At 34.9% G+C, this 12,444-nt stretch overlaps 1 protein-coding gene and 1 pseudogene across 3 annotated transcripts in view; one reads left to right on the top strand and one right to left on the bottom strand.

Annotated features, from left to right (window-relative positions):
• Positions 1-659: 659 nt before the first annotated feature.
• Positions 660-5,707, top strand: LOC107667513 (complement component C7-like; annotated as a pseudogene).
• Positions 5,708-6,716: 1,009 nt separating this feature from the next.
• Positions 6,717-12,444, bottom strand: part of LOC107667524 (regulator of G-protein signaling 7-binding protein A-like) — an 8,758-nt gene continuing 3,030 nt past the window's right edge. For all 3 annotated transcript variants that reach the window (XM_016459200.1, XM_016459201.1, XM_016459202.1), the window contains 5 exons: positions 11,631-11,797; positions 9,490-9,620; positions 9,050-9,191; positions 8,890-8,960; positions 6,717-7,636 (listed from right to left, as the gene is read on the bottom strand). In XM_016459200.1, coding sequence (XP_016314686.1) covers positions 7,545-7,636; positions 8,890-8,960; positions 9,050-9,191; positions 9,490-9,620; positions 11,631-11,797 — 603 coding nt within the window. In that variant the 3' untranslated portion in view covers positions 6,717-7,544. The remainder of the gene's footprint in view (positions 7,637-8,889; positions 8,961-9,049; positions 9,192-9,489; positions 9,621-11,630; positions 11,798-12,444) is intronic.

Here is a 12,444-nt window from a genome sequence, read left to right as displayed (position 1 = left end):
TCTATCTATCTATCTATCTATCTATCTATCTATCTATCTATCTATCTGTCTGTCTGTCTGTCTGTCTGTATAACTTGAAAACAAAATGTATAGTTTGAATGCAATGTATAATGCTTTGGATAAAAGCATTAAATAAGAATTATTTACGTAAGCTTGTATGTAGGTATTTATTTATGAAATTAAATATTATGTATGTATGTGTGTGTGTATGTATGTATGTATTTAATTTTCTTCTGAAATTAAATGTATGGCAGTTTTAATGTGATAGAACATACAATATTCATAGATAGTGGCCCCAAAAGTGTTTGACACTGAAGTCACACTTTAGAATGTAATTGCATCATATAACAACATAAAATTCGAAAAATGTGATAAATCTATAGATTTTTTTTATTTGAATACTTTGTGGCATATTCATATTTTAGTAAACTCTAATGTATACTGTATATTGCAATATACTCTAATAGGACACTTGGGTGAAGGCAGTGAAGTCAGTTCTATGAAAAGCTTTGTTTGTAAAGCAGTGCTTTGTTTCTGACCTTTCCTTAGACTTGCATCATTGTAAAAGTGTACATTTATCTCACACTAAATAACTGCATGCAGTCTAGTACGCTGAATACATTTGCACAAATGCAGTTGCGGTACCTGTATATTGACATATGGGGACATTACAGACACAGAGCCGCTCCATTGCAGTCTACCCTCAGTTTGGTGGTCAGCCTTGCACTGGGAGCTCATTCTCAACCCGCACTCAAGTCATGTATACCGGCTCAGGTCTGTCCTCTAGAGGAGGGTTATGGAGAACGTTTTCACTGCCAGTCTTAATTTGATATATTGCAACTTTTTCCTATTTGAAAGTCTTAAGAAGGTAAAAAGTTTTTAGAGGTGTTGAATAATTTCTCTCTTTCTTTCTCCTGGGGACTTTCTTTCAAGGTTTTTTGTCTCAGTTTCTGCATTTGTTTTTGCCAGGTCACAGCAAAAAATGATTTTACAGATGAATCAGCACTATGACAGCACTTGGCACTACCTTAATCACATTGAGCATCATTCAAGAACAACAGGCACAACTTATGGGCATGATGATTATGTCTTCCATGATGAGCTGTTACAGTCACAGGTACTGTATGTTTCGACATATTCACTATATAATATTGACATTAACTCTTGAAATTATTTGAACATATATTGGGGATTGTTTCATATTTCACTGTGTTTTATGCTGGGTTAGTAATTCGTCCTGGCCTGTCAGGTTCTGTACATTTAACATTCTTATTTGCATATGTATGTGGTTATTACCATTGGTTGAAAGGATGAGCATGTGACCTGTGAGTGTGTACATGCTGACACACATCCGCTCTTGTTGTTTTAAGTCTTCTGAAGTACTGCAAAGGTAAAACTGTCTCATCACTCATCACTGTTCAATATTTTTAACATTTTCTCCTCAGATTCTGGAAACTAAAACTAAACAGAACCTAAAACTAAAAACAGGCGGTGAACTTTTTTTTTTTTAACAGTTCATGAATAAAACATAAACTGAGCACTGAGGCAGTTTACGTTTGGTTGTCTGTTGCTAACAAATCTATGTGACATTCGAGCACTGTGTGGCTTTACATGTCTTTGGCACATTTATTTTATTTTATTTTATTTTATTATTGTATTATTTATTTATTTATTTTTATTTATTTATTTTTTGACCTCGTAATCACTACTTGCATTTCTCATTGCGACACGGTGCTAACCCCTTTCAAAAAAATGTGTGAAACTTTTTTTTACCATTAAATGTGGCTTGGTAATGCTTTACAATATGGTTAGATTAATTCACATTAGTTGTCAAGTTTCTTCAACTAAACAATAAACTAAACAAGGTTAATGTTGCTTTAAAAAATGTCAATGGCTTAAACAACACGTACCCAAATATTAAAATATGGAACTTTGTTCTCCTTTTAGTCCAAAAATCTGCTGATCATGAAGAGTGATATGGATGTGGCCCAGTTCCAGAATATCCCCACTTTCAGAAGATATGGATATTCTTTATCCATATTTAGAGTATTATTATACTGTATGTATAAACATGAAGACAATTGTGTAATGGTGATTTAGCGAATGAATTCAATCTTTTGAAATCATAACGAAACAGTAATAGTGTAATTAAAAAATATATACATTTAACTGCATTCATTTATAAATGTAAACATTTATTTTATAATAACTAAAAACATTTTATTTTACACTTTTTCTCATTTTTAGTGTATGATTTTACTTTATGATATGAGATTGGGAATGTGCTGTAAATATAAACATGCTCAATTTATATTTCATTTATTCATTTTTAAGCATAGCTTAAGTATCCAAATATTTTTGGGGGGTCACTATACTTGTTCCTGAGTGTCCAGTTCGTGTCTTTGTGTCTTAGGAGTGATCCATGGAGACTGGGCCTGTTGGTCTTCATGGAGCTCCAGCAGGGAAGGTCAGAAGCGCTGGAGTCACTCCTTCAGGCGGCAGGGACTGTATTGGGAACGCTGTGGAGACCACAGCCTGTGATGATGAATTAGATTACCTACCGTGAGGAAAGGTCACCAGACTGTTCAACAGCACAAAGCTCTGTTCTGAAAAGCTGTAATAAGCTGTTCTTTACAAGATGCTAGAGACCCAGAGAAAGTTACTGTGCAACAACACTGCCACTATGTGGAAACCTGACTTATTGGTTTTGACCTGTTTTCAGTACGATGGAGCCTCACTGCTTTGAAAATTCATTCACACCCAGGAAAAGTTGTAAAACGCCCCCCTTCCTCGCTAATGGGTTTGTTTTGGTAATAATAATTATAATTATATTATTATTAGAATATGATTGAATGTGTTTTTTGATATGTTATAATGTTGTCGTCTTCCCCTAATTGCAGTACCCCAAAGATGCATATCCAGTGGGCAGTAAGATTGAGTATGCATGTATTGAGGGCTTTCACCTGATCAGGGATCCTACAGCAGAATGCCAAGAAAATCTGAACTGGTTGAGAAATCATATTATGTATGATGTATGAATATATGATGTATGATCATATATTATGCATTTTATATTCTGTATATAATTATTGAAACTATTTATACATAAACCATGTTTCACAAATACTTAATGATTCATTAGTAACTTTACTTCAAATCTTTCTATTGGTATTTTGTGTGACAATACAGATTGAAATGATGATAACAAGGTGAACAGTAGGATATTGTCCATTATTAATCCCTTCCACAATCCCCCCATTCATATTAACTCAGATGGACAGAAAAATAAATAAATAAATAAACAATAACAAATGAAATGAAATAGATATAATTAACCAATATATAAGTAAATAACAAAAAAGATTCATTAGTAACTTTAAGATTATTTATATTTCACTTAAATATTAAATGATATAAACATAATTACACGTTTGTAATATATATTTTATGTAACATATATAATAATTATTGCTGTTTTAATTATTTTAATTATACATTTTAGAGAATGAGAAACCATGTTTCATTTCATGTTTCATATTGTTAAATAGTATGTTTGTTTTATATTGTGTATAAAATAATTACTTTATGAATTTTTATAACTTTTATTATTTTTATATTATTATTTATACATTTATACAGAGAAATTAGAAACCATGTTTTATTAATACTATATATATGATATAAATACATAATATAATTTTTGTTATGCATTTAAGATATTTAGAATGATTGTTCTTTCATTGTTTAAATATTAACTTTTTTATTTTTATATTTTACATTTCAGAGACATGAGAAACCATAAATAAGTTATATATGTTTTATAATAAATGTTGCTTGCTGTCTGCAGAAACATTATGTGATCTACCTCAGCTTCCTCCAGATGTCACTGGAAGCCCGTGGAAGCTTACGTATAACATCGGTGAAGCTGTCTCACTTTCCTGCCCTGAAGGGAAACTCAGAGAAGGTCCGGCTGAGATTCAGTGCAATGCTGGCCTTTCCTGGTCACCGCAACCAAAAGAAACCAGGTGTCTCACAGGTATAAAACTAGTGTGGAAGCTGTGCTGTTTTGTACACAATGTCAAAATGAAGGAAATGAAACACATTACTCAAACTTTGTAAAGTGACAATCATTACAAGGTCATTTGACAAATTTTGAAATGTATTGATGCATAAAAATGTAGTGTGAGTAAAAGTTATTTGTTTTCCCACTAGTTTTTAAGTCAGCCATGTGCCAGTGCAATGCCAGCCATGGAAGAACCTGGCAAAGGACAAATGTGTCTGTAAAGTACCCCACGAGTGCAAGTATGTTCCCAGACAGGAAGGCTTTAGCATGCACATTACACAAATGCAAAAAACAAACAAACATTTTTTTACAAAATCATGTAAATGTCATAAGGCATTTTTATACAGCCATCCACCAAAACCCACACATTTTATTTTCAGTTTAATAAAGGATTTTTTTCTGTCTTCTGCAGGTCTTTCTTGGAGATATGTGCCACTGATGAGAAGCGCGGTCGGACACGGACACTGAGTCTGTGTAAAGTACAGGCTATGCGCTGTCTGGGACATCAGTACACGCTTGCTGAAGACAGTGCCTGCCAGTGGCCACATCACTCATCCACCACTTGCTCTGGGAGACGTGTGATGGTGAGGGATTTTAAAATACAAAATAAAAGAATGGCACACATCCCCTCGTGAAAAAGAAGTGCACTTTAGCATATTTTTAAAAAGAGTACTTAATAAGGAAATAATATACCTAAAAAAATATGCTTAAGGGATAGTTCACCCAAAAATTTAAATTCTTTCATTAATTACTCACATGTCGTTCCAAACCCATAAAACCTTTGTTCATCTTCGGAACACATATTTTGATATTTTTGGGTGAGCTTTCTGACCCTGCATAGACAGCAATGCAACTACCACGTTCAAAGCCTAGAAATGTAGTAAGGACATTGTTAAAATAGTCCATGTGACATCAGTGGTTCAACCGTAATTTTATGAAGCTACGAGAATACTTTTTGTGCGCAAAGAAAACAAAAATAATGACAATCAATTAATCACACTTCTTTTTCAAAAGGGTCATTTTGTAACATGTAAAACTGAGTGTGAAGACACTTTGACATTTATTTTGGCATTTTGAATGTCTGTGGTTAACACGACTTGACTGATTGTTTAACATGAAGTACATGCTTTCATACCAAAACATGAATGTAGCCCAATGCTTTAATGTTGTGAAACAAATCATGGCCATCTCTTCAAATAATGCTAACCACAGAAATTGAAAACTGCCTTTTGAAAAACCCATTTGAAATTCCTGAGGGAACCCATGGCCTGAAAATGTCAATTCTTGCTAATGTATTTTTGAACCTGATAAGAAAAGTGCTATTTTAAAGACTTAAAATGTTGCAGTGTTGCATTCAGGAATGCTTGGCTACAAAAATTGTGTAATTGTAGAGCAAACAGCTGCTGTTGGAAGACAAGTGAGGAATGCTCATCCCTGGACGCTTGGATCCATGTGTGCGTGCAGCAGGAAGGAGCGTCTGCACCAGTGACAATGACAGAATGTGAGGCGGCTGTGAGGAAATGGAAAGGAGAAGCAGTCCACATTGTCAGCATTCAACCCTGTCAGCCATAATCTCAGAGCCTCACTTATGAATTAAATAGTGTAAATTAATTTTGTACCCTAAATTTACAATAAAAAAACTACTCCACAGTCACATGACTTCAGCGTCACAAAGCTTCCATCTCTTTATTTAAAAAATATTTTTTCATGAAAGCTTGAGTTAAAACAGGGGCATAGTTGACTAGTGAGTAGACAAGTTTTCCTGTTTGCTTTTATGATATTTAATGTCCCAGACAACCTCTGTAGTCCCATTTAACTGCCTTTTTCAAGACAAGTAAAAGCTTTAAAAAATAAAATCACAAGGGAGTGTTTACTCATGTATTTTATGTCATAGAATAAAATGAGAATCAGTGGCAGACAAAAATCAAGCAAAACTACGTGTCTTCACTTTCCTTAACTTTTTGGTTAGCCTAATAACCAGCAAAAAAAATAAGAAAGCACAAGTTAAACCAACATTGCCGTGTATTCCTGTCAACCTGTTCTGGACTTCCACTGGGCTCTGGACAGCATCATATTGAGCCAGCTCCAGACGTCCTGCCAAACTCCTGACAACCAGCCCGGATTCCGCCAACAGCTTTTCCAGCGTCAGCACTGCAGCCAAATAATTAACCTGAAAACCATGTCTGTTCCTGTAAACGTTTTTTTTTTGCACCCTCCATTACTGCTTCAGCATTGTTGCGAGAAAGTAAAAGGGTAGGCACTGCTGCCAGGTGTGAATTTCACAGTCTCCCTATTAATGTGCTAACAAATCCAATTACCTATAACTGACTGAGATCCAAACGTGATAAATTTAATGGGAGACGTTGAAATTGGAGCCTGTGACCTGTCAGAGGGTTGTTCTGAGAATTGTGGATAATAGGGTGGATATCAGATGGTTTATATTGTTTCTTACTGAAAATCTGACTGATCTGAGTTTCTCTGAAAAGAGGGTAATACCTATTGATACTGACTTTTATTATTCCACAGATTAATATCTGTACCTTTTCTTGTGGTATTTTGTATGTTAAAACCATTTCTAACACAAGACACAAAGTTCCAGTTTGTTAAATCATTAAAAAAAGGTTTATTACCAATGTAAAATGACACTGTGCCTTTTCATAAACACTACAGTATCTTCACCATGCCTGACACATTTAGAACTGTTATTAATAAGCAAGACCCATGCTGAGCCCCTCCAATCTGGACTTATATCACACCAGATGGATAGACATGCCACCCTTTACTGACAATCTCTTTAAAAGAATCACAGTTTTGAAAAATAATTCAGAGCGCTAGGTTTACATTTTATATGTACATCTCTAAAATGTCCATTTATAGATATATTCTTTATTTACAAAGGCTTCTTCAGGTATTATATACTCCTAAAGGCTGAAACAAAACGAAAAATGTTACAGGATTTCGGTTTATGGAAGACTAAATAATACTGTTGTAAAAACATGGTAACAGCAAAAAATCAGATCAAAAGAACCAACCGATAGGACATTCACTCATGTTGCAATATATATATATATATATATATATATATTTTTTTTAATGTTCAGCATAACCTCTGCTCTAATTAGCACTCTTGAACGCCTCATTAAAACACCTGTCTTGACAAAAAGCACAGCATATGAATCGTGTGGACAAACATGAACAGCAGTATTCATACTACAAACCATTTTCTTTACTAAGCATAATGTAGACGAACATTCAGTTAAAAATGAAAATCTGTCGTACTGATCAAATATTATATTGTGTTTGTATGACTACTGATGTTACACAGATATTACTATTTATTCTCATAGCAGTAGGAAATTGGACAGAACTCACCAAAAGAAAGCACTGGTTTGGGAAATGGCAGTAGTACTGTTGATTGGTGAGTGTCACACATTGTGAGGAAACGCAGTCATTTGTGACTGGATTCTGGGAGAGAGAGCTCTTAGCTGGACACCAGACAACAGAGGCCAAAGAAACGCCGCTTCCTCTGCCGGACCAACGGGTATGGTGTCAGATTCAACAAACTGCTGTCATCTGTATTGATACGAAAACAGATAAATGTAAAGATTAATGGAGCAAACATTAATGAATCATCTGTCCTTTCATTGGTCATCATATATGTTATACATTTAACAAAACATTATTTCTGTCAGGACCATTATCGTCAAATATGACTGGCAATTAGCATGCAGTTAGGATTGGCGGTATGGTTCTGTTCTGGGCAAGAACTCCCTGCGCATCCATGCAGCCTAGCATGGATGAGAGCAGGGAGAGCAGCGATAATCCCCCAGGGTAAACAGAACAGAACCAACATAAATGTATTGCAGATATCATTAATGTTCAGTAATTTTATGTAAACATTTTAGAAATGAGTCTGTTTCAAAGGGGAATCAGAAGACTGAATCCTGACTGGACGAGAGGAGGAGCTGGGGATGGAGGAGGGAAATTAGCTATTGGGCAACGCGAAAGCTGCTGATAATACTGAAGGACCTTATATATGAACACTGATTCAACATTTGTTACCATCTAGCCAACATTAACTAGTTGCAAATCTAATTTTGAAATAAAATCTAAATGTTGCGATATTCTGAAATTTGCAAAATGGAAATAAAAATGTGGTCACTTGAAGCAGCTACATTAATATTACTATTAATATTATTTTCTGGCAAATAATCCTTTTAGGTATAAGGACATCTTTAATGCTAAGTGAATCTTAATATATTACCGTTCAAAAGTTTGGGGTCAGTACTGTTTTATTTTAAGAAATTGATACTTTTATTCAGAAAGGATGCATTAATAAAAAATTGCAGTAGAGATATTTACAATGTTACAAAATATTCAAATGGATTTCAGATAAATGGAGTTCTTTTAAACTTTCTATTCATCAAAGTAAAAAAGTATTGCGGTTTCCATAAAAATATTAAACAGCTGTTTTTAACATTGACAATAAGAAATATTTCTTGATCAGCAACTCATCATATTAGAATTATTTCTAAAGGATCATGTGACACTGAAGACTTGAGTAGTATCTGCTGAAAATTAACTTTGCTATCAAAGGAATAAATTAAATTTTAAAAATATATTAAAATAGACAAAAAAATTTTAAATACTATTTTACAATATTACTGTTTTACTGTATTTTTTTATCAAATTAATGTTGCCTTGGTGAGCATAAGACTCTTGACCCTTTCAAAAACAGACAATCTTACAGCCCCAAACATTTGAATGGTTGTACAATTTTTCTATGAATTTGTTGGTAAAATATTCAGAAAGTTGAGAGATATTACCTTGGTTCTTCAGTGGTAAAGGCATGGTCTCCCTGAGTTTGCTTAGCAGATTTTTCATTTCTGTCATGTCCCTAGAACATCGAGGAACCGTTTCAGTTTCAAACGGTCAGTTTCATAGAAAAAAAAATAAAGATCCTGTTCAGCAGCTCAGACTATTCACCTCTCGATATTCTCAATGTCTGTGGCCACCAGGAAGTATGTCTGCGGACAGTCCGGCAGAGTGGATGACGTGTCTTCCAGGATTGGGATGTCACTGTCCTCTTTCTTACTTTCTACCTTTGTAGCTCCTGAAAAATGTTTTCCTGGAACACATACAGTGAGACATCACCAACGGACTCTAAACAGAAATGGTCAAAATATGTCATCTCAAGGTTTGACCCCAGGGCAACAAGTCAACCTGTTCCCAGGGCATCCATATTTACAGTTTCTGATAAGCTCAAATAAGATACAATTCACAGAAACTAGCAGTGTCGACTCCTGCAAATATCAAGCCACTGGAAAGCTCTACAGCTGGACAAGCCAGGCTTCATCAACACCAATTTCCTGTCGCTGGTGTGGCTGTTTCCTGCTAAGAGCCTAGGGGCGCCCTCACGGCATTACCTTTCCTGTGGAGCTGCAGGGATCCCAGCAGACACACAGACTTCAGCATCTCCGTCAGGTACATTTCCAGACAGCACTGCAGCTGGATGAAGAGGCGGCAGATCTCCGGATGTATTTCTCCATCTTCTGGGCTGTGAAAAAAAAAGCATCAATAATGCATCTTAGATCTGGATTCTGCAGAGTTCTGGCCCAGAGCCCTGCGCTTCAACCTGTCTAATTTCTCACAAGATACATATCCCTGCGTTCCTATGCCTCACAGTCCTCAATAAGTGACCAGTGACGGAAATCATCTCGGACACATTGTATGTCATGCTGGACAATACAGCTATAGCATTTACTGTATATCTTGGTATTTTTCAGACTTTTGATTAATATTCAATTCAATATATTTGTATTTATTATTTGCACTGAAATTGCTTAGTGCCTTTTTCCAATCTGTAGGACCATCATTACAATTAAACAGCCACTGTAGATTCAAAAATTCAAACATTAAAAACTGAATTAAAAGCAATTATGGCTAAATTCATTTCATTTATTCATTTAAATGCACAGAATATAACACAAGATAAAAAAAATAAAATAATAATTAAAATGTGAAGCAGACCGAATGCAAATTGAGTTGAGTTGAAATATTGAAACAGAACTGATTCACAAAAATGTATCAAACTTACCAGTTCTAACACCATTTTTGCTATTAAAACATCAGTCTTAATAGTTTATAGGCCCCTGAAACTAAAATGACACTGTCTTAATGAAACTTAATGACCAAATAAAAAGCCCATTGAAATCATGCCTATGTTCATCATGGCAGCAAAATCATTGTGAATATATCATGAATATTGAGTATATCTCCCTAAGTAGATGTTTTGACTATTTCTGAGCAGCATGTTTACAAGGCTGTACAGACAATCTAGAGCTCTAAACATATTAGCTCAGTGGCGAGTGAGAGTTCTCAGAAAACCATATTTCTCAGAATCCTACGCCTGTAATTACTGCTCTGTAATTCCCAGGTGTAATGCTGTGGCATGGTGGATACTTTATTTTCTTGTTCTTTTTCCCGTTATTGAATTACTTGGAACAGAGAGATGCACCGAATGCATGCATAAAAGATAAATCATGTAAATCAAGGCCATAACCACGCCTTGACCATTGTAGCAAACCATTTTTAATGAAGTATAAAGAAATAAAACGCTAGGTCTATTTCTAGTTGTTAAGGAATCATTTTTAGAGAATTATTTGCAAATAATATGTTCAAATATGCACACATTCACTCTTATTTGTATGCTTAATATGTTGAAAATGCAAAATGTTGTTTCATCACATTCAGTTTTAATTTTGATTCAGTTTTAGGCTGGTTTGAATCACTTTATATCACTGTCGGTTGTTTCATTACTTTCAACTTACCTTGCTCTCTATCAATGTTAAAACTGAAGCTTGGTGCTGGAATTCACGCTGGGTTTCTATGTACAGTAAACCTCACCTTGTTTAATTCAACTGACCATCTCAATTATTTTGACATTGACAAACACTGTCAATACACTGAGACAGACCAGCTTAAAAATGTAACTTTAAAACCTTTTGTCGTCCTAACAGCAAACAGAGGTGCGTAATCGAGTGCAGCAGAGCAGTGCAAGAATTTCAAATATTGGGGGGACAATTTGGCCATTTCTAATCAAAAGCTGTGGTATTGATTTATTGTGTTCTTAGAATATGAAATCATGTAACAGCCCTGTGATTTATGGTAAATGCACAGTAGAAAGCATAATTTACAACTTAATTCGCATTTACCCTGCTCGTCAAATATAGTGCATGATATGCCAGTCAGCACCAGCTGATATTTATAACCTTATGTTGCTGTGAAGGTGAAATTTTGTCACAGTTTCATAATATATGACATGATTTCAATAGGGGGCCCATGACCCCTAGGGGGGCCGAAGGGGTACTACAAGCTAATTATTGCTTGATAACAAATCGATTTTTGTGAAAGAAATAAAAAAAATGAATAAAAAATAAATAAAAATAAGACATTAATTTTAAACAAAGCTAATGCCACATTAAAATGTACTGTTAATATGTAATGTAAATATATGACTCTTTGCATCCACAATCAAATATCTGTATGCATGTATATGTGTTTTTACCCTGATATTGCAGAAAGGTTTTGATGTGCAGTCTGTGCCATCTCACAGCCTTTTGTGCGCGTCTTGTGTATTTCCGCACGAAGAGAGGGACAATCAACGGAAATCTCTCCAATAGAGATAACCAATTCCCGATAGAGGGCCACAAGTGTATTGAACTCCTGGACAACCTGATGGAAGAAAGAAAAACAAACGCAAAATTAGAAAATACATGGCTCACAAAACCATTTTAACCTCAAAAATGTATAAAGCATATAAAGGAAACATCACAAAACATTGATGAAAAGACATGTATTCAACTTGTCAAGAATTTTTTTTTCATTCTGAACACTGAAACAACCTGACAATGCCACAAAGGTAAAACAGGCTATTTGTTGGAGAGCAGCGCCACAGGCGACAGATGCTCATGCCATTTTATCAATTTTTGGCAGAAAGAAAGCATTCAATGGCAAGCTGTTTTAACATACATACCTTTAACTAAAGTCTACTGTTATTACTCGTTTTCATGTTTTAATTACTCATAAGTAATCTCAGAGTGATTGCTATGTTTTCTTATTATTTCTCTAGTAACTATTCATTACAAATTAGTATTTATTTCAGTAGTGACTAGTATCTATTATATTCAGTCACTAATACTTATTCACTCACTACTATAGTGACAAGTAGGGCTGCACGATAAATCGCATGCGATATTTAACTCGCATCTTATCAGTAAAGCCGGTTCTGCAATCAGCGGTAAATCTCCATCACCTGCGGGCTTTCACATTGAGCAGCATTAACTACACAGAGCCGTTGTGCACTGACGAGCTGCGCAAAA

The sequence above is a fragment of the Sinocyclocheilus anshuiensis genome, unplaced genomic scaffold, assembly GCF_001515605.1.
Source record: "Sinocyclocheilus anshuiensis isolate Anshui unplaced genomic scaffold, SAMN03320099.WGS_v1.1 scaffold1132, whole genome shotgun sequence".
NCBI lineage: Eukaryota > Metazoa > Chordata > Actinopteri > Cypriniformes > Cyprinidae > Sinocyclocheilus > Sinocyclocheilus anshuiensis.
Note: the sequence above shows the minus strand (reverse complement) of the source record. Positions and strands in the feature narration are given on the sequence as shown.